Source organism: Simochromis diagramma, unplaced genomic scaffold (assembly GCF_900408965.1).
Source record: "Simochromis diagramma unplaced genomic scaffold, fSimDia1.1 OVJJ01000344.1, whole genome shotgun sequence".
NCBI classification, from domain to species: Eukaryota; Metazoa; Chordata; class Actinopteri; order Cichliformes; family Cichlidae; genus Simochromis; species Simochromis diagramma.
Genome location: NW_024387375.1, coordinates 13344246 through 13367309, shown reverse-complemented (window position 1 = coordinate 13367309; position 23064 = coordinate 13344246). Strand labels below are relative to the sequence as shown.

Below are 23064 nucleotides of genomic sequence, written 5' to 3'. Positions count from 1 at the left end.
CCTTGTAGCTAAGCAAACACTCTGGATGAATCTTTGGAGAACAGGCCATTTATTCTCTTGGCTTCTCTGGTATATCTCTTCAGCCTAGTGGTCAGAGCCGTGAGGCTTTGTTTGGCAGTTTCTAGAGCCTCAGTTATAGCCTTTTTGTTGTACCTCTTTTTCATATAGGACCTGTCTCTAATAACAGCCTTCTGCACTTCAGTGAACAGACTGGCTGAAGGAAGAACAGGACTCCATGATTGCCTGGCAGCAAAAATAACAGGGCTGCTAACAGCAGGTACTTATCTAGACTGTCATAACAGATATAAACTGGTGGACTCATAATGGAGCTCAGGAGGTTAAGTTCAGTGCATTTATTTACTGTGAATGACAATGGATGAAGATGGATACGCAGTCAGAGGGTTTCAGGGCTCCAGTTCAGGTAAATTAACAGAATATGTCTTCACAGGAAAAACTCTATCTCACTTGGGAAGGATCCCTGAGTCCTGCACAGAGGGGAACAGAACAGGCAAGGTGGAAATCTAAGAAAAGCACAGCACAGACTGAGGCAAGAGTAGCCAACAAGACTCCTAAGTAGTGACCAGGTGATCACAGGATTTTCAACAGGTGAGTTTATCAGCACAGGTGTGCTGGACACACACACGCACATCTATACACAGAGATAGAAGATGAAGAGTGGAGGGATAGAGAGAGAATAGGGTGAGCCAGCACTGGAGGACCATGACACTGAATGGCAAAACAATCCTAATCATGAAGGAGCCCCACAAGGGCACAATGGCATCAAACTACCAGGCATTTACCTGCCTCTCCACAACACTGATGTCTTTATTTGAATTTTGCATGTGTAAAGTGTAAGAGCTAGTGTCTCGTGAGAATATCCTTAACGAGAGTACAAGAGACTTTTCATGGACTGCGAGAGCAGATGTCTTTCATGAAGCGTGTTGAGCTAAAAGTTTATTAAAAGTAAAAGCAACACAAGGACTTAAGGACCTCTTTTCAGGACAAGCAGTCAACGAGGTATTTGTCATTCGAGAAATGTTTTTATTTGTGTTTGGACTTGATATGTGTACTGTAAAGTTGCTAATTGGTTTGTAATGTTCACTCGTGACCAGTTCTCATGGCGTATTGGCGATGGTGAAGCTGAGGTGAGAAAGCCCAAGTAATAAACGCCCGTTTGAAAGAACCGACCTGTGTCTGTGCTGTCGTGAAGAGAGCTACAATGAGCACAACTCAGAAAGGCATTAGAAATAACGTGAGAGGGTTATTGCATCAGCTCCTGGTTGATAGAGCAGTACACCAGGGCTCTAAGACCAGGCAGACCAACCTAAGCACTGCTTGGATTGACTTCAACAAAGTGTATGACTCAGTGCCCCACACATGGATACTGAGGTACTTGGCACTATGCAAGGTTGATAGTTCATCACATTCATCACAAACTCATTTGTACTGTGGAAGACAACACAGGAGGCCAACTCCAAGGCATCTGATCCACTTTTTATTAAAGTTATCTAGCATAATATATAAAAAAAAATCTACAAAAATAATAATAATGTTTCTCTTTAAGGAGAAAAATGATAATGATAATGACATAATGATAATTGTAATGATAATAACATTTATTATATTATTGAGTAATAAAATTATCCAGCAGAGGTGCACTATACATGCATTTCTGTGTTTTTTACAGGAAGCTATTTGTATGCATTTCCTTTTTAAAAATTGCAAAGTGTTTGAAAATGGTATTCAAAGAGGTTTTACAGTAACAGCCTGAACTTGTTATTATATCTACAAAATAGCTGTTTTTGGTCTATCTAATATATCACTTATTGAAATGCATGTGAAGGTACACACATTCAGTCTATTTAGGTATTTAGACACGTACATAATTTTGCATGAATACTTGTGGATCCAAAAGAAATATATATATCTTTTTCAGAATAAAATATTTTGCCCATTAATTATAGAACAAGCATGATGATGTGATCAACATGACTAGAAAGCCTAATTAGCAGCAACAGCTGTTCATTGAGTCAGTGGCACAACTTCTGTCTACATTATTTTTACATTTGTGGCTAACTTTAGTTATTACTTCGCCACTAGTCATCGATAGCAGTGGTTGCAATTGTAGCCTCAGTTGCAGTCGTAGCGAGAGACGCTGACGTCCCAGTTGAGGTTCCATCTTTAGGTTTGGGTCGGGGCTTCATCAGCTCCTCCTTATTGCGATCAGGTTTGATCAAAAGGATGTAGCACTTAGGCAAGAAGATGCAGGTTAGCAGGCCAAAGCTGGAAGCCAGGATGGCAAAAATCTGAACGGCAACCATGAACTTGCCACGGGTGCTGAGGTAAGCCGGGACAAAAGAGATCCACACGATGAAGAAGACCAGCATGCTGAAGGTAAGACATTTTGCCTCACTGTGAAAGTGTTTAAAAAGAGAACACAATTAATGTGATGAATATATAAATGACATTGTGTGTTATGAAATATTTCCCCCACAAGAAAAATTAGGGTGTGCATTGCTAATGCTTAACTTTCCTTGTGTGACCTACCTGACGTAGTCCTCCAGTTTGCGAGCTATGAAGGCAAAGATAAAGGCCAGCAGAGCCAGCAGGATGTCATAAGCAAAGATGCAACAGATGAAAACCACAGAGCCTTGATCGCACTCAAGAATGATCTTTATATTCTGACCAGAGGTGTTCTTGACGGGTTGTGGAGGTAGGACAATGAGCCACACTGTGCACGCTATAGCCTGAGAAGAAGGATGTTAATGTCCGCTATATTTCCACATGGTTTTATGTTACAAACATTTAGAGGTCAGGGACAGATGTCGTATTTTACAGCTGATTAAGGTTTACCCCCACTGATGAATTATTTATGTTTACCTGTATTAATGTAGCTACAGCAGCTATTGCCCTCTGGTGAGCACGGGTGAGACGGTCGACCTCAGGGATAGGAGGGGCACTGGTGTCATTGTGGAGAGTGTTGGTTACGATGACATCAGGACTGCCATCATTCGCCGCTGCTTCGGCAGCTGCTCTTGCAGCAGCTTTTGCAGCTTTGGCAGCAGCTTTTGCTCGGGCTCGGGCAGCTTTCAGCACCTGGGCTCTCAGCATCAATACTGCTGCCTTACCTGAAAGAAAAAAGTTGCCTTTTTGCCCCTTATAGAGAAAATCTCCGTGATTTTATTTTGTCTGGATCAAGGCACATAAAAAGGTTAAGTAAGCTATAAAAAAAATGGAAAAAATGATTTCAATTGGTCACCAACCAATTATGGAGGAAAGGCAGAGGGCGAATCCTAGAGCCAAGGCTACTTGACTGGTCATGCAGCTCCAGTGTTGTGGCTCTCCGAGGAAGACGATGGAGCAGAGGAAGGTCACCACCAGAGAGAAGAGCAGTGAAAAACTCAACAGTGTATCGTTGGCTTTCACCAGAGGGGTGCCAATGTGCATAATAAACAATACCTGGGAGAAAAAAATAAGAAGTTTAACTTTTTTTTTTTTGCTTGTTTCCTCTCCACATCGGAGCTTCTCTCAGGTATAATTTTGTGTTTGGCTTTTCTCACCCCGACAGCGATGGTGACTAAAGCTCCAAAGGCAGAAATGGCAATAAGAGTAATTCCCAGTGGTTCTCCAAAGGCCAGGAACTCAATGAGTTTTGGTACACAGGCATCATGAGCTGCATTGGACCAGAAATCGCCAGTGCACAGGATGCATTCACGGGCATCTGTGATAAAGGGAGGCCAAGTGTAATACGAGGGCAGCAGGACCGTGTTTACCATAATCTACATGTGCTAATGGTGTTGGGTCTATTTCAAAATTCTTGAGTTTTTAAATTATCAACAGTGACTGTAACACGCAGTGTAATTCTGTGTATTTCTAAATGTGAATGTTAGATAGGAAGCACTTAAAGCATGAATGTGTGAATGAGGCAAGTTGTACAAAGTGCTTTGAGTACTCAAGTAGAGTAGAAGAAAGAGCCCATGTACCATTTAAGAAATGTGGTCCTGTTGTTTACTGACCAGTTGTGTTGCTGATCTCTCCGTCAGCACAGGGAATGCAGTCAAAGCAGCAGACCGGCTCTCCCTGTCGAATCCCCTTCCTGGTGCCCGGCTGACAGTTCTCACTGCACACTGACCGAGGAGGCTTTCACACATAGCAACAGAAATACATGAGCTACCGAATCATAATCTAAAAGGAGCATATGCTAACTTCTTCTTTATCGATATACCGCTGACCTCCAACATGTCATTGTTCCACACGATGGAATCGTTCATTATGGTCATCCTGTTCTCTGGAGCTGCAGAGCCGTTGTAGTTCCCCACAGTGACATAAGATATCTCCCCATTATTATTGACCTGCCAGTTGATGATGTCATAGAAGCCGTCCACATCTCCGTCGTTAAAGAAGATCTCCTCCCCTGTGTTTGGCATTTTGAAACGCACATTCTTCACGTAATACATCAGCTAAGGAGGAGAAAAATTGAGGTTTAAGTAGCAAAAGTACAGTACGCACACACGTGACCTCATTATTGCACACGTTTACCTGCCACGGCTCAAAGCTGTTGATGTCAGCACATGTTTTCCCGACAAACGGCCCTTTTCCGGGTTCACAGTGCTCCAGGTTGTGCAAGGCGTTGGCTACAGCATACACAGCTTTGTACACGCTGCGTGAAACAGTTTCTTTATTATTATAAACATTACCACCCTGCTACAACGAGACAACAAAAGGACAAATGTGCCTTTTCAGAGTTAGTACCTTGCTTACTTTGGAGCTATTTTCTGTGGTAGAAACAGTTCACAGGAAAGCTGCACACACTGCACTGAGTGAATGATTCACACAGGGCTCACTGCTACTGAGGCTTTACACACAGAACTAAAATAGATAACTATAAATTGCTTTCAGGAGCACTGTGCGACAACAGCAACAAAGTTTTCTCAGTGTATGCTGCAACAGTAGCACATTTAATTGTCTGGGTTAAGGTTATATATCAGTTGCTGTTTTTGGTTGTTTGTTTTTTGAGCGGTGGCATTGTGAGCTGACCTGTAAGTGATTCGTAACTGAGAGATGTCAGAGTACGTGTTGTTGAGTTGTGCCACAGACTCCTGCCCAGTGCACAGCCCATCAGGCAATCCTGTCACTGTCCTGGACAGTGTGCCGTTCACGTACGTGGCCCTCTGTTTTGCCATTCTCATAGCTTTGCTGTAGTCCAACGTGCAGTTAAACAGCTGCAAGGCAAAAGTAAAATCACAAAATTGTTATTTTGTGGGGGATCTGTTTAATTGTCAGTGTTTTCACTGAAGGTTCATCATTCACAGTTTAATTATCATTGCAATACTGATTCTACCATGTAGATGTTTGCAAGTTCCTAAGGTTAACAAACACACCGTCTCCCAGAATTCCTCAGTGAGCAAGTCTGCATAGGGGTCCAGATTCAGTAGATGATGCTGAAGACCGGGGATGTCAGCCCTCTTCACCCCAAAACCCAGGGTGCCGGCAAGGATTGAGCTCACCTAGATAGAAGCATTCAAATAATCAAACTAAGCTCAAACATTAAAATTTGGTCCAGACTGGTTTAAACCTTCTGGATTTCTTTTGGTCATCAGTCAGCTGTTTGCTCACCCCAGGTGGCCGGCTGATGAGAGCGGAGGTAATCCAGGCCTCGCTGGCGATCCAGGTACGGTTGGTCACATTGTTGCGGAGCAGCTCACTGATGAGAGGACTGAGGTCCACGTCAGATGAAAAGACCACAATGATTTTGGCTGTGGAGTCAATTACAGTTTGAACAATGCGCTGGATGGCCTCTGGGGAATGCACCTAAAGTCCAAAGATCAGAGTACAACTTTTTTTAGCAGAAATGAAACCCCTGTGTGAACTAACAGTTGGTTTAGGGAAATAAAGATTGACTGGCGAAACTGACTGAAATCTGTCTACCTTGGGCAAGGTCTCAGAGAAGGAGATGCAGACGCCAGCTTGCTCAACCTGGTCCTTGAAGTCTTTGATGCCGTACTTGCCGTAATCATCATCAGCAGCTATGCTGCCCACCCAAGTCCAACCAAAGTGTAGCACCATCTTGGCCATAGCCGTAGACTGGTGCTCGTCATTGGGAATGGTCCTTAAGAAGGTGGGGAACTGGAACTTACTTTTCAGAGCAGAGCATGTCGAACAATAACTGACCTAAAGACAAGAGTACGAACACACTGTTGCTTTTTGCCTGAACTCTTTATCTTTGTTCATTTTCCTTAACTTTATCAAATTTTTTGACACGAGTGTCAGGCTTACCTGCGGAAAATGATAAAGTCCCAGGATCCTGGCAGTCGCGATGGACAGATCCGAGCCCCCGGCTCCCACTAGAGCAGCCAGCGGCGCTCCATCGCCGCAGCGATAGTTGGGTACAGCTTCGTCTTGGCCTGTCAGGTAGGTCAGGGTGCCCTCCACAGCCTTGGAGATGGTGAAGCAGGAGTCGTAGATGACGTAACCCAGGTCAGTTTTGGGAAGCAGGTCGTCCCTTGCATTAATTTCCTTGATGGCAAACAACATGGTCTGTGCCCAGCGGAAGGTACGAAAGTTAAACCTACAGGATGATAAGTGACGAAGGAACAGCAGATTAATAAAGATCAGCCAGTACAAACAATTGTGCAAGAAAGAACCTTTCTTTCAGTTAATACAGGTATTCAGTGTATGCAGAAAATGACAATACATGAAAACCAACTAATTGCAATCCATTTTAGTCTTGTGACATTATAATTTAAACTAGCCCTTAATAAATTTGTTGATTATTGTTGTGTGCTACACTTTGTAGGCCTGCCTCCATAATAATATGGCCTGCTGTAATTAATTGGCCCCAGAGGTGTTACACTACTCCGTCTTGATTCTGTTATAAAATTATGAAGCCAAGACTCCCAGGAGTAAACTGTCAGGTAGGAAAGTACTAAAATTAGGATACTTTAATAAAATTTCTTTATTCATTTAAGATCCTAAATAAGTTTTCAAGTTTAATTTTAGTTTGTTTAATACCAGCGCCCTAAGATAGAAGACTAACCCAGCATAGCAACGATGATGAAAAAAGACATAAACATGCCCGACTCACCCCACACAGCCTGAGGAGAGAGGCACACTCGAAGTGTTGCCCTTGTTGGAAGCAACGCGCTTGTGAACAGGAAACATTCCCCCAACCACGACAGTCTTCTTTTCTACGTCCTTATAGCCGCCCAGGTTGAACTTGGCCTTCAGCTTGCATGTAGATTGTGCCGAGAGAGGTCTGAAGATGCAGAAAAGGGCACACAATCCAAGGAAAAAGAGTTTGATGTCCATGCTGTGTAGACGCAGACAGGGGTTGTGAGCTCTAGTAGCTGTAGACAGCAAATGGAAGCAGAAATGTTCGACAGGTGTCTTATCTGCTCTCTGGGGAAAAGTGCTGCAAGAGGCAACCTTACAGATTCAGCAGAGCAAAAGAGAAGAGGAGGGCCCCAAGTTGAAATGAGCAGTATTTTCTCAATATGAAACAAGGACAAGGCCTTTTAAATTTTGATTAAACACACAAGCTTTATGCCAATTTGTCATTAATAATGTAACAATAATAATAAAGTAGGCGTGCTTCAAATCCAAAGGCTGCAAACAGGTTTAAATCTCTTTTAAAGAAAAAAATCTGGACTTTGGGTCCACCAAAGATTCACAAAAAAAACAAACACATCAACACATCTGCCTCAAACTCCTAGAAACATCCCATCATTTAATTTCGTTTATCTCTGCGCTCTCTGTATGAAAATACCAAGCAGTTCATTAGTCTGTGCTGCAGATAAACCGCCACCGGCCAGGAGTTAATTGGCAGCTGCATGTGATAACTTGTACAGTCTCTATGCAATACTACAACGCTGCGACTGTTTCTAAATCGTCCCTTGTCCCCTGCGTACGGGTCTGGGTGTGTTGATGGGTGACTGTCTGCTTGTCTGCTCATGTTTCTCAGTCAGAGGGGAGCAGCAAACACCTGAACCCCTGGCACGCAGAGGGACGCGGGTTAGGTAACGATGGTTGACTGCGCACAATAGGTGCATAATAAAACTAAATTACACTGAAGCCCATTACAGTCTAAAGCTTTTATGTGTGTCTGTGTTAGTACATTAAGTAATATTAAAGTGAGGAAAGCAGCAATCTAAAAGCTCGTATATTTGGTTGTGTTGCATTTACAGTTGAATGATGAAACTTGGCCTCAGGGGTCTGTGCGTGGGAGCAGGAGTGTGTGATTAGGTCTTTGTGATTTGTTTCAGAATGATGCTGATGAGATCGGCAAGAAATCAATTGTGTGTAATTATTTACATTAAATGTTTGAAACCTACACAGCACATTTGAAAAGCACATTTGTTCATTTTGAAGAAACTTAGATGTGACGAAAGATAAGGTAGTCATGTGAAATGAACGCCTTTATAGGACTGTATGTACTCCTGTGAAAAGTTTGTACATCCCACCATGACTCAGCAGCTTTTAGATCAACCCTCAGTAGCAAGAAGTTGTACTGATCGTTTTCTATATCATCAGCATTGTGGAGGAATTTTGGGCCACTGTTCTGTAAAATGTTGCTTCAGTTCACTGAGCTTTACAGTCACCTTCTCTTTTTCAGATATTCTTTTGTAGATTTGATTTAAAGTTGATTAAAAGACTGAGGGGGGGGGGTTCAGGTAGCTGCAAAACAAGCCCAAATCATCACTCATCTACCGCCGTGCTGAGCAGCTGATATGCTGCGTCCACTGTTCTCAATTGATCACAAAGTCCTGTGATTTGGTCCTAAGGTTTGACCTTGGGGTGAATTTTCATGGACATTCACTCTTAAGATTGTGGGATCATGTTAACACAAACCTGATGCAGCCCAGCAATAACTTTGCAGCTCTTTTGTTATAAATGAGCATGTTAACATTAAATAACCCACCTATTTACAAGACAGATCAAGAGCATCTCAAGTTGCCCTTAAGAGTAAAAAGTGCATTATAAAAACATGACTCGAGTTTTTGCCTGCTGTCATAAGCGACAGCAGGTCTTTTGCTGTCATAAAAGACCTGCTTTTGCTTGGATTCTTTGCAACTGCAAGAATCCAAACAGGTGCTTGGATTCTTGTTTTGGTTTGGCAGGCCGGAGTAATGTCTGAAAATACAAAGGCCTTGAAATTGTCAGCAAATTATCCTTGTGCCTGAGATTTATTTAGTTAGATGATTATTATGAAAAAAACTTTTTAAAACTGCACTTTTTTTCTTTTTCTTTTTTAGCAATTTTCACTTTGTGGACCAACTGGGCCTTTTGGCAGGTCATGTTTATTAAGCCTGATTTTAGGAATAAGATGGGTTAATATAAACTGCAGACTTCCACTTTAATTTTAAAATATTAACTAGAATTTTGTTTATTACAGTATTCTGTTTACTTTTATATCTCTGTGGGTTAACAATTAGTGTTTTACTGCATTTTTATTAGAAATGTATCAGTGCTTTTTTTGGGTGTGTACCCACTAAAAGGTAATTGTGTAAATTAAAAATGAATACAGAAATCTGAAAGGCAAAACAGAAATTGTTACAAATAAGACGCTTTTCATAGAAGTGGTAAGTTTCAACATTGAGATCTTTATTAAAGCTCAGTTTTCCATTGTACAAATGTCATAGTTGAAACTGCATGCAGTGGCTTGGTTTGAGGCACGTTACTAAGGAGAATGAGCATTGTTGACTAAAAACACACAAACAGAAAAATAATAATCGGATGTAGAATTGCATAACTTAATCTCATGGATATTTCAATCAAATTGAACTACAAAGTCATATGTCCATTATTAGCTATTGTTTTTTGTTTTTCTCATTTTAAATTGGAGACACGTAACATAAACACAGATGTATAAAAAGGCAGAACAGAGGGAAGGACACTGCAGTTAAGACAAGTTTGGGGTTTTTTTCTCCCCCTTTCATTTTGCATGAGGAGTACTTTGCCACTAAAGGTTAAGGGTATAAGAGGGATGAGAGGCACAAAAAAAAAAAAAACAAATTCTGGAGGCATGAGCACCACCACATCCGAGTGACACTTCTGACGTGATACCACACACTTTTAAAACTCAGTTAAACCTGAGCGCCGCATTCACTGAGGTCTAAACGACTGGAGACTAGAGACTATGATACGCCGAACGCTCTGACAGCACAGAACGCAGATAAACAAAAGCAGTAATGCCTTTCTGAAACACTGAACTTTAGTCGAAGATGGCAACAGAGGGCGAGGACCTTTGACACGACAAGGGTGACACGATGTACGGGGATGAAGTTTCCACTGGATGTGTGATTTGTTATGTTGATAAAGCACCCAGGCTTGAACGGGCGATCGACAACGAAATGTGCAAAAGTTTTTGCCCTCGCACAACAAGAGCAACAAAAATCATGATGAGGTGACACCAGCAACCGACACAATGTGGCTATAAACTCTACCGTAGTTATAAGTTATTAGACCTCTTGCCTTTTTCTTCTTCATAAAAAGCATACATATTGCAGCATGAGGAGAAACTGTTATATCCTCAGAGTCCAGGTCAGGTCACACCAAAAAAAACAAAAAAAACAAACAAACCCCAAAGTAAAACAACAGAACAGGCACGTACAAGTTATCCGTCATATTGGCCTCCTCCACAGCTGCACATTAGTCCGTATACTGAAGCTATTCTTGGGTCGACTGCTGCCCACAGGGGCGACAGCAGCAGCTCGTCAACGATGTTAGCTTCGTCAAGAGCCCACAACATTACAGATCACTACAGCAAACTACTTATGTCAAAGCAAAACAAACAATTTTTCTTTTTTTTTTTATGTTGATTGGTCACATAGCTCATCTGTTCAGCTGTACTTCTGTTCACACCACCTTTGGTAGGAAGTGAAATGAACAAATCAGATTTAAAAAAAAAAAAAAAAAAAAAAAAGGGGCTATAGATTTTTAACCCCCACCCCTTCTGTTTTCTTTTAATAACACTACTGTTTACTTGCTTTCATGTTTTATTCATCCTGAGGCACAACACCAAGTCCACTCACTGAACTTTCACAGCTTCTGGCCACCTGGAAGTAGCAATTTACCTTTTCACTGTAGCGAGGAAATACACTGTTGTACATGAAGGTTTTTAAAAAACAAAACAAAAACAGACAATATATTATCAATAACCAAGATTTATCAATGCCTATCGCCAAAAATATTAAGACCGGGGTAGAGTGGTGGGGAGAGCAGAGCAGTAGTGGCTTTGTGTGTGCGCCTGTCACAGTACAGTCTGCCTTCCGTGGGAATGTTAAAGATAAGGGAAGAGATGGGGGAGGTAGCAGAGGGAGATTGGGAGGGGATAAAGGTGGAAGGACAGAAAAGGAGAGCAGTTCACCAGCCCTCACTGATATCTATTGTGTTTGTGCACTGGGTGTGTGTGTGTGTGTGTGTGTGTGTGTGTGTGTGTGTGTGTGTGTGTGTGTGTGTGTGTGTGTGTGTGTGTGTGTGTGTGTGTTCTCTACACTGTGATGTCATGTTTGCATTTTATTCCCACTCTGTGGTGCCAGGTGGTTTGGAGGTCAGATCATACATGACTCTGGAGATACCTGGGATCTTCTTGATCTCATTTACCATCTTCAGCACCACCTAATGAATCAGAAAAGACAAAAAAAAAAAAAAAAAAAAAAAACCTCTTAAAAACACACAAATAAAGAGAATTTAAATAATTCCTGGATCACTCATTTCCAATCCTGAAAACCAGAATTAGGAGCCATGAAGGTAAGATATGCAGAAAAATATTAGCTGTAAAGGTTTAACGATGGTATACCTCCTCTGGGATATGGTTGCCTGGCATAGCAGGGATTCCTGTCATGAAGTCGCTGGTGATGAAGGTACGAATCACCACGGAGCGCCGGCATGATGGCTGCTTTTGCAGTGGGTCACGGTCAAAGTGCAGGGGGGTGAGGATGATCGGCATCTGGCTGATCTTCCCAGAATAGCCTGAAGGGAGAAACAGATGTTAAGCATAAAATAGCCAAAGGAAACAAAAACCTGGCAGAAAAGACAGAGCATTGTTGTTGACAAACTCCGTAAATCTGCTGATCTAGGCTTGATCGTCTTGATAACACTATAAAGGTTTTTTTTGTTTTTGTTTTTTAAGGACAAAGAATGCTTTCATAGCAACAAGCAGCAGAAATAAGGTTCCTCTGAAGGGTGGATGGGCTCTCCCTGAGCGACACAGTGAAGAGTTTGGTGATTCAGGAGACGCTGAGAGTAGAGGTGCTACTCCTACTACTCCTCCACATCAAGAAGAGCCTATTGAGGTGGTCACATCCTGTGTAAGGTGTTCCAGCTGGGAATATCCTATTCTGAGGAGGTCCCTGGAGAGATTATTTCAACTGGCTGGCCTGAGAACTACTTGACGTTTCCCCAGATAAGATGGAGGAGGCAACTGACAAGAGGGAGGTCTGGGCTTCCCTACTTGCAGCCCCCACGACCCAACTTCAGATAAGCAAAAGAAAATGGCTGGATAGTTTATTGTAATTTGTCATATTTTAATATTATGTGATGCTTTTATATATTTAGCATTGGTTTAATCCCTTAGTGCAGATGTGAACACGGTAATCATACTCTGGTTCAGACCCAAAACATCACACTGAGACCATTTGGAGGAGGTGGTCTTGGTGCAGTTCCAAACAGACTCCAGAGTGGTTTGTTCGTGTCGTGAACGTGATCCGACCAAGATCTGAACCAACTACCAGCGGTGCGTTACATGTTTGAACTAAAAACTTGTAACTGTTACACCTGTTCTGTATTCTCAATGTGGGAAGGAACTATAAACGTGCAAAGGTCTGTACAGGAGACCGTGAAATGAACGTAAATTCTCCGTTCTCTCACAGCATCTTCTTCCTGTTTCTACTTTTGTTGCTCCCACCCCAGACACATCTGGCCAATGAGGGAACTCAACATTCTCTCTGTGACACATTTTGGTTTGCTTAGAGTCCACTTGCACTTTTCGCTGTGTGAAAACAACCAAACCACAGGAAAAAAATACAAGTTTACAAACTCATCACCTCTTTCTGTCCACAGGAAACCAACTACAGCTTTGAAAACACACCCTTAGACTAGACTCTTTTTTTGTTTTGTTTTTTTCCCCTAGCAATTACTTTCTTAGTTGCTATGAACGTCCCCAATTTGAATAATAATTTGAATTATAAAGACTAAAACTAAAGTTATTTCCTGTATATTTTATTAACACACAATGTAATTTCATTTAGTTACAGGTTTTTCTGAAAATTGGTCTTAATTCTTATATCAGTTAACTAAAATGTAAACATGCGTAGTTTAATTTTTACTTTAACAGTAGAACTACACAGCAGAGCTGATGATGGTCACATGGTATGCTGGTATGGCAGAAAGCATCACTGCAAATCAATGCAACACTGTTTTATCCTTAATGAAACATTTCTAGCCTGACAGGAGTAATCTCTTCCTGGAGAATGTGCTTCCTGTTTTAAATGAATAAATCTACCATCTCTACTACTTGTCTTGATTTGTTTTCTTCTTTGCAATAACAATGTTTGTTTGGGGTATTTTCCCCTTTTAAATCTTCATCTTCAGTCTTAAATATTCTAAAATAGATGAGGTTTTAAACATTTGAAAGCGTGCACTTACCAGACTCTCTAAGAATAGAATGAGCTACAAAGTCAGCCTGTCTGAGCGTGCTCAGAACACCCGTGGTCAGGAAAGTTGGAGTAATGTCTGTTGGCGGCTCCTTCATATGAGACCCAAATACATACACAACTCTGGAAAAAAGAAGAGAGGCGTGAATGAATCTAAGTGTTTTGCCCGGTTGTCCACTGAGGGTGGACGAATGAAACCTGATTTTATGACTTACCTATTGATGTTATGGCACATGCGAGGGATGAGTCTGGCCAGAAACATGAGCGATTCCCAGTGTGGAGATTCTTTACTTGTGACACCGCACACATAACTGTAGGACCGGCAATCACCCTGAGACAGGAAATGTTCTTATTCTTACCATCTAGCCAAAAGTCAACGTGTCATACATGTTATAAAGTATGAAAGGCATTTTGTTAAAATTTGTTTTCGTGTGACAAAACTAAAAGTTTCTAAATAACCTGTCAGCTTCCACTTTTAGAAAAGCCGCTAAAAGCTGCCAGTGTTTGCCCACAGTCTGTCCCATTTTGAGGTTGAGGGCAAATTTAAACCTCTGGCTTCAGACAGGAAGTACTAACAGACACCTACACACTGTCTGACTGCAGCGTTGTGGGTGAGGAAAGTAGTGGTGACTAATTCAACATTCTTGGCATATTTAACGGTAACTACAGGACACACCCTCCACAGACGACAGGGAGAAAGACTCTAAAACGGAGAATCTGACACTCTTTGTTTGGGTGTGTCTAGGTCCTGTGGCTGACCACTTAATTACAGTTATAACGCAGAAACAGACAAACAGCTGGCAACATATACTTTGTTAAGTTTTCACTGGACCTGAGAGCACTTGGATTCTCCACATTATCTTAATCATGACTAAAGATAAATGCATGAGATTTTTACAAAATCACATGGGAAAGATGTTTACATTAATATCCACAAATTGTCAATAAAACTTACATTTTCTTACTGACCAAAACATATGCCAGCAGTTTCTGTCCAATGTCTTTTCCTATTTCTTTAACGGTATGTAATTTGATCAGCTGTCTCACCTGGACACCAACAGTTTTGATGGGCAGCAGGAAGGCATTGAGTGAATGAAGGCTGGTGATCTGCATGAGCTTCTCCTCCTCTTCATCTGATATGCACGACTTGACTCTCTGCAGCAAGGCATGGGGCTGGAGAGGAGATGGGAATAAAAGCACCTTGTAAGTGTGGAACTGAAAGACAGCAGCCTGCAATATACAAACCACTGAAGCTCTGACGATGTGACTAGTAGTTTTCAACAACACTTTATCAATTTCAAACTTTGCAAAATTTTTGCTTGCTCTTTCATCAAATGACATACAAATATCCTCTTTCACAGGAGCTTACAATATGTCCATCAGCCCTGTCAGGAGATTTTATTTACGGTAACCACAAGTGTAAATTCATGAGTATGAACTGACCTGTATCTAGCACAACATGGCTGGGAGTGAATTTGGGAGAAAAATGTATTTGTTGGAAGCCAAAATTGTAACTGAAAATAAAACTTTATCGATTGCCCAAAACAACTGAAGTGATAAAACTAGCTGAGGAGTGTTTCCAGTGATTATCAGTAAAATTAGCAGCAAGCTTCAGAGCAAACATAGAGCATACAATCTGCTGTGTTAGTTCAATCTCCTCAAAGCATGTTTGGAGGGTTGCCATCCAAGCTTATCACATCGCAACATTTGAGTTAGTGTGCGATATCTTGCAGTTATCTGTAACTTCACAAGTAAAAACAGTGACAAGACGCATTATGATAACAATACAGACAAATGATATCAGACTGCTGGGATTTCGCTGTACATCAGCATTTCCTTTACCTTTTTGACACTTGCAGAGAAGTCTGTAATGATTTTGAGAATGTTGTTTGTTTCAGCAAAATCCTTACAGATGTAAGGCTCCTCTGCACAAATCACTCTGATGGACAAACCAGGACCTAGAGAAAAAGTGGAATGACCGTCACTTTGAGCAAATGAAGGAAGTGAGTCTTTGAGTGTCTGACTCAGGAATTATATTTACACTTTTAGCAAATGAAGGATGCAAAGCTTCTAGTGTGACTCAGTAATTATATTTACACTTTTGTAAAGTTCAGTCAGAACAGTCACATTATAGGCCTGTGAGTTTATGTACTTGCCAGGGAAAGGATGCCGAGACACAATCTCTTCTGGCAGGCCAAGCTCTCTCCCCAGTGCTCTCACCTCATCTTTATGGAAATCTTTCAGCGGTTCGATTACTTTTCCCTGGAGGATTACAACAGACAAGAATCAGCAATGCACAGTGAGCGGGCTAGCGTTACGGCTAGGTGTCAAACAGCTGTGCATTCACAAGAGGCTGCACATAACAACAAACAGCAAATAATCCATGACAATGAATACGCTAATAAGACAAAGACGCGTCAGTAGTGTTGTGAGCTGGAGCGTAAGCGATGTAAATGTTTTGTGCTTCTTATTATGATTTCAACTCCAATAAAGCTCTCCTTGAACCATGCATCTACGTCAGGGGTGTCAAACTCAAATACACAGTGGGCCAAAATTCAAAACTGGAACAAAGTCGCGGGCTAACATTAATATTTATTGAGAAGAAAAAAAAAAAAAAAAAATCTTCATCCAGATGTAAGAATGAATCTTTTCTTATGGACTCAAATAAGTTTTGCTGGAAAACTGAATATGGAACAAGCAAAGCTTAATACTAAACAATATATATATATATTAGCTGTATAATACCAGTAGGCCAGCTCTAATAGTAATTTGGTATGGCTTCGCGGGCCAAATGTAATTAGGCTGCGGGCCAGAGTTTGACACCTATGATCTACATCATTGCAAATAATATGGCTATAAACTGAAGTAGCTAGCTAAGAAGGTTAGGGAAATTAGATTTACCTCATCTCTGAGTTTGCGGATGAGCTCAGTGTCGTTGTGGTGTGTTTTGATGACCTCTGCTTTACCACTGGCGAGGTGAGAGGCGCTCTCAATAAGATCAGGCCTCAAGGTACCCTGTGCCAGGAAAACCTCTTCTGGTTTCAGATTCATCTCTCCAATCACTTCATTTGCCACCTGTGATGTAGGACAATTCATACAGTCAGAACGGTACGGTGGCAGAGAAAAGAACTTAAATGTCACCATCAATAAATAACACTTTCCAATAAAGTACTCAAACTTATCCTCACTTTGACAAATGTGTCTCCAATAATTTTCCTTTTCTCCTCAGGGTTGGTGGTCATATTCAGTGTTTTACTGATGCGTTTCCGCGGCGTCCTGTCCTCCTCAGAGATGGGAAGAGTTGTTGTTCCATTATAGAAGGTGTGCGCTGCATTTACCACTGAAGGAAGACGAACCACAGGGTTAACAGCAAAACAAAAACTCAGTCCCAACTTTACTTTCACTCTCAGGTATAAGCTTGTGGTTTTCTTACTCAACTACAAAGCTGAATAGGATAAAACTGGTGTGGTGGAGGAGGGTGACCAAAATAATAAAGCAACAAGGAGAAAGGGATCTGGCTTTGGCAGATAATGTTTTCCCAGAATGCACCTGTGTTTACTGATGTAAGCGGTTTTCAGACAGGTCACAACGATGGCACCATGGTTGTCTGAAAATTATTATTTGCAGTGGCTTATGCTGTGCAGCCAAGGTTTGTCACTCCAGTGAGCAAAGAAGGTCAAAGTTTAACCATCTTTTAACTTTGTAACCGCTGTACACTGTAATGAATATCTGTGCATCTGTGCAGCTGGTGAAAACAGAGCCGTTCAGCCAGCAGCAGGTACAGAAGACTGCTGGCCTTTTTTTAATAAACAAATATGCGCTTTAGTCACAACATTTTGGAAAGGGTAACTCCATAAAGTGAAAACTATTCAAAATAAGAACCTGAACGTATTAAAAGAGTGCAATTAATTCAGAAAAAAAATAAAAATAACGTGTGATAAAATTGAATTTCAAATAAATACCTCATGTACACGCTTAAGAACTGCAGAATTTGGATCCCTACCTTTGAGTTTGATTCCCAGCTTGGTCAGGGCCTCCTCCACGCTCTGACTTTCTCTCTTCCTCATGAAGCCGTTGTCGATGTGAACTGCTATCACCTGGTCCTGGTTCAGAGCTTTGTTCAGGAGGGCTGTGCAGACTGTTGAGTCTACTCCACCACTCAGCAGCACCTGCGAGTATCATCAGAAAGAAACAGTGTCTCAGAGATAAAGCTGAGCAAAGATTAAATCTGATTCTTCACCACCTGGCCCCAATTTTCACAACTCAGAGTACCCACTAATTATCTGCAAATGTGTGGCTTATATTTATTTAGGCTTCTTGTTTTATTAGTCATACACACATCTGGTGTTTCATCTGTTGGCAGGCTGTTAAATATTAAGCCTAAGAAAGAGAAGATTAAACCTGCTCCTGGAAATGATCCAAAATGCTGTACTCGCTGCAGGAACACGCTACAGCAGAATGAGAGTATTGTCACAGATATTACCAACTATCCCACACACTGTACAGTATAATATCAGTACTTTAAGCCCATTTTCCACACTCAATTATCGCCTTCACCCTCCCCTGAGATGAAACCCAGTTTGAAGCCACTCTGGGAGTGGGCTACCTTCTTTTCAGATGCAACAGGGTTTAATTTGAGAGTTTAATTGGTTCTACTTAACTTCCCACCATTGCTACTGTCACTGCCTCCTGAGCGACTACCACACTTCACTGTCAGCTTTTTAGCTTCAGCCTTTTAGTTAAATCATCTCCCACAGTAAATATTCAGTAGTTTTGGTCTCCCCCCCCCCGCCCAATCATCACTCACCAGCACTTTCGACTTGTCTACTTTTTCTCTGATCTCATTGATGCAGGACTGTTGGCGGCTCTGAACGGTGAAGTTACTCGTGCAGCCCGCAATCTCAAACACGAAGTTACGCAACATCTCCATGCCTCGCTCCGTCAGGTCGACCTCAGGATGAAACTGCGTCCCATACAGCTTTTTCTGCTCGTTAGCGATCCCTAAAGAGAAAACAGAGATGTTTTAAGGGGCTCATTTAGTAAGCTTTAAGAAAAAACCAAGAGTTTAGATGTCGGGGGAAAAGCACTTTTACCCAGAACACAAATTAGCATCATCTTCAAAGGCTATGTGAGATGTAAATATATATGATACAGCCTCAGGCTTACTTAACATAAAGTCCAAATAAAGCTGCTTTTGTAGTTTACCATAATATACTTGTGAATTATATTCAACAGGATTGACGCATTTCTTGTGTCCTGCTCACCAGCAATGATGTTCCCTGATTGGGCCACCACTTTAAAGCCATCTGCCACTTTATCCACACTGTCTCCATGGGTCAGCAAGACTACTTCTTCCTTCTGAAGGCCTCTGATAGGTTTAACACACACACATACACACGATTCATTAAATCTGCTATGCATGTTACTGTTTTCAGCACTTTGTTTATATAAGGGAAATAAAGACTACACCCTCTACCTTAGACTCTTCATTATTTGTGTAATAGCCCCTTTACATCAGCATGAAAACAACTATGTATGTGGTCTGTACGTAGAACATAACAAAACACTACATATCCAAGTTACAAGAAATTACAATACCTAAAAAGGGAGCAAGTGTTGTCTAGTCCAATGCTGAAGACTCCATCCTCCCTTACACTCTTTTTGTGTACCGTTCCTCCAAAAACTTTATTCATCATCTGCAACACACACACACACACACACACACCAGAGGTAAGTAATGGAAACAGATATGCTACAGGGAGTGTAAAACTGCCTGCAATGTAAAGAAATGTACTTGTTACTTTTTTGTCTCACTGGGAAAAGAGAGTAAGTATTACTCTTCTCTTCCACCAGTGTAAAAGTACTCTTGAAGAAGGTGGTGAAGTCCCAGCTGGTGTGGGAGAGCTGAGGAGCTGGTTCAAGCAGAGTGACAGTAACGTGTTGCTACTTAGAGGCAATCTGTGTAAAAAATGTTTTCTTGACAAGAGCCTTGTGGAAGTAGACTTGGTTTTCTTAAGAATACAATCACAGTTTATTTTATTGTGTGCATACCTGCATCCCATAGCAAATCCCAAGGACGGGCTTTCCTATAGTGAATATGGCAGGGTCGAACCAGGGGGCATCTTCCGCATACACAGACGCTGGACCTCCTGAAATAATTATTGCCCTGAGGCATGAAACACAAAGAAAACAATCATGTAAAACTGCATTATAAAGCACTTCAAAGCTTCTACATTGACACAGTAGTGTGATTAAACATGATGACAGGCATGAAATAAAACATCTCAAGTAGAGATGCGTTTATGTGCTCACCTGAAGCCCTGTTCTCTGATAGCAAAGGCCGGGGTCTCTAAAGGGAGGATTTCAGAGCGTACGCACAGCTCTCGGACTCTTCGGTCAATCACCTTCCCGTACTGCGCCCCGGCATCGAGGATCGCCACCGCCCCTTCACATGACCCATTCTGCTCTGCGCTGCTGATCTCCAGCTGTGGACACACATTTAGAAAGATTAGTGAAGATTTGCATGTGAGGTGACTAGCTTTCTAGTGGTCTAACAGCAGAAGGTAACTCAATTCCTTCTTGAGTTTACTCTCCTCCAGCGCTGTGACTCAATAAAGCCTAACATAATTGTTGCCATGTGAGCTGAAACAGAGATGGACAGCAATTTTGTGAAATGTGCTGCAACCATTCAGGCCATCACATGAATCTCACAAGTTAGACATTATCAAGACTGAGATCTCAGTATTTGAAGCAGTTCAAACTCTGATCCTCAGCACTCATCTATATGCAAATGTTATTTATTTAAACGCATGCATGCTCTGTGGGAAGTGTGCCATCCAGTCTACAGTGAATTAAATTCAGTAAATTTTTCTTTATAAACAGCCGAAGTGGGTACACATTAGACAAACATTATCCCACGTGGTCAGTGGGAAACTTCCGCCGTAAATGTTTCTGAAAACAACTTGCTGGGTACCCCCCTCACCTCCAATTTTAACCTTTAAAGCACAACCGGTAATAACATGGGCTGAAGCAGAGTAATCACGAGAGAAAAAACACTATGGTTCCAGTGCAAACTTCACCATATCAGCTGATAAGGCAGCTGTAAGCCGCTGCAATTGTTAGACAGGTAAACCACAAGTTGGCTCATACACTAGCTTCGTGACGATGTTAGCAAACTGACAGTTAACGAACGTTAGCACGAAGAGTGTGACAGCTACCGCTTGAGGTAAATTAGTTCAGCACAAGCACAATTTCCGGTTACTTAAAGAACACGGACGCTATCGTAAAACAACATTCTTGCTCTGCGGTGCTGTCACTACGAACTGTGAGCGCCCGGCCACGGCTAGCTAACAGTTTATCAGTGTAGCGAGCTAGCGCACCGCTGGAATAAACAGTAGTAACGAGCGTTAGCCTGTTAGCAGTGCTGTGAGTAGCTGCTAGGTTAGCGGAGCTATGCTAAAACCCACGCGGTGCTTGGAGCTGAAGTATCTTGGGGGTTGGGGGGTCCACCATAAGAGAAGGGCAACCCCGTTTACTGGGAAAATTAGTGAAACCTTTTTTTCACGGTTTAACATCAATTAGTTATCACGTCCGGCTTGTTAGCAGCTATGAGCAACATGTTAATGTAACACTGCAACAGGCACACACTGCTCCTCCTCAGCAGCACTGTTGATAACGTTGCATGCTCTCTTAACTTTCCCCCCCGAGGTACACAGAGGCCGAAATTAACCGGGGGGAGGACTACAGCACTAACCCGGGTCCTAGCACTAAGTCACCAGGGCTACCTTATACTGGAGCCCCGGGTATCTCCCGCTCAACTGACCTTGCTGTCTCCGTTGCACAGAGCCATGGATGACTGCCGTGTTGTGGAATGAGCTCTCCCCTTCGCCTCGCTGTCCCAGGTCTCACAGAGAGAGGGCTGCTGGTTAGCTCCTGGCTCAGCACGCCGACTACTGTTGGAAAAGCAGATTGGGCTGTTGGTTTGAAGATATCACAGTCTCTCCTCTGGCCGGGAAATAACTTTCATAGTGGGAACAGGCTAAGTAAATATGTAGCGCGAATATGTCATGGGTGGAGCGAAAAGTTAAATAACCAGAGTAAGGGAGAAGGGCCCCCGTGGGGGCTGGGCATCTAGCTAAATTTCGTTCCTCAGCCTATCATTACTATATGTTTGTTTGGGGACTTAAAATGAGTCTATCAGTCAAAACAGACAAAAGTGTGAATTTCAGGAATAGTTATATGGTATATGCTGAAATATAAGGTAGCTCCAGTGATAACACCTCAGTCTCTGTCAGGCAGGAGCATCAAATATGTGAGAGGAACTCGCTGTACTTTAACACATCTACTGTACTAGATGTTCCAGGTGTGGGTGACATTAAACTGTTCCCATGTATTTTTCAGGCAGCTTAAAGAAGAAACTAAGAGTTACATTCACTCATTCAGTTTCCATTCATATCGCCAATAATAATGTTGCAGTGGCCACAGTTTCTATACTTATAGATTATTGCATACTTCAAAGACCAGCACCCACCCAGGCCCAACTTGCTTGCAGAAATTGCTGCTATGTAGCCATCTCTCCGTCCCCGGTTTGGATTCTCAGTCATTTGGCAACAAGAAGAAGCAATGAATGCTTCAAGGTTGCCACACTTTAAAGTATTATTTCTGGAGGCTTGATGAAAAAAAGAAAAAGCCAGCTCTTGGAGATCACAAGGTCAGTCACGTGTTAAGTGAAAAACGAAATAGCCATTAAATATCCCTGAGAAGGGGAGTTGGACTATTTTAAGGTGCGTGAATCTGAGAATTACTACAGTATATTCAGATGTGCTGATTTTAGCACCATCCAGTGGAAAATGTGATGAACAACATAACGTGACCAGGGGAAAATACCAATAAAAGATTTGTTGTAATGTGTTGTAATGTGTCCTTTAAGGCCAGTCAGATGATATAAACCAACCAATAAGGTAACCACTGTAGCAGTCCTCATGTGACATAAAGTAATCTGCTCAAATAATCCTAATCATTGGCATGGTTTCAATAATTCACCCCAGCATATAGTGTAAAAGTAGGCTCAAGATCCCTGTCTGCAGGTTTTTGGTGATTCATATATAGTTTGATACAAGAGCCCTCTACATGACATAATTTGTGCACATTGATAGTCAAACTTTATGGGGTTACAATAGAGTAATTCAGACATATCATAGCTGCTGGCAGTGTGGAGCCCCAGAGCAGTTCAGTGTAGATTTACACCGACACAGACATTCTCACATGAGTGCAACTGCAGCTTCACAGTCTCCATCACATGCTGATATTCTCAAATATGCCCGTGTGTGTTGTCACATGCCATCTGTGAGGATAAGCGGCTTCACATGCACTCATGGCAACCACAAGGCCAAGCATGCTGTCATTCATTTTC

The 23064-nt window shown here is 41.9% G+C and overlaps 2 protein-coding genes across 3 annotated transcripts; both read right to left on the bottom strand.

The window, feature by feature from the left end:
- Positions 1-1561: 1561 nt before the first annotated feature.
- LOC120719667 (vomeronasal type-2 receptor 1) lies at positions 1562-9470 on the bottom strand. The gene is made up of 14 exons (XM_040009069.1): positions 7085-9470; positions 6277-6568; positions 5929-6171; positions 5617-5811; positions 5382-5507; positions 5038-5222; positions 4540-4660; positions 4233-4460; positions 4017-4140; positions 3561-3721; positions 3264-3459; positions 2881-3128; positions 2548-2747; positions 1562-2412 (listed from the first exon to the last, which is right to left on the bottom strand). Exons 1-14 carry the CDS (start codon positions 7306-7308, stop codon positions 2097-2099), a joined length of 2859 nt encoding a protein of 952 aa, XP_039865003.1. The 5' UTR covers positions 7309-9470; the 3' UTR covers positions 1562-2096.
- A 1336-nt stretch (positions 9471-10806) lies between these two features.
- gmps (guanine monophosphate synthase) lies at positions 10807-21743 on the bottom strand. 2 transcript variants are annotated; one of them, XM_040009070.1, is made up of 16 exons: positions 21475-21743; positions 19965-20137; positions 19704-19818; positions 19251-19348; positions 18917-19020; positions 18460-18653; positions 17656-17821; positions 16841-16992; positions 16554-16727; positions 15809-15914; positions 15495-15610; positions 14700-14825; positions 13868-13983; positions 13645-13775; positions 11798-11970; positions 10807-11616 (listed from the first exon to the last, which is right to left on the bottom strand). In XM_040009070.1, exons 1-16 carry the CDS (start codon positions 21499-21501, stop codon positions 11515-11517), a joined length of 2073 nt encoding a protein of 690 aa, XP_039865004.1. In that variant the 5' UTR covers positions 21502-21743; the 3' UTR covers positions 10807-11514. The 2 variants fall into 2 exon arrangements, with proteins under 2 accessions (XP_039865004.1, XP_039865005.1); XM_040009071.1 differs by lacking the exon at positions 21475-21743 and adding an exon at positions 20732-20750.
- Between the last annotated feature and the right edge of the window lie 1321 nt (positions 21744-23064).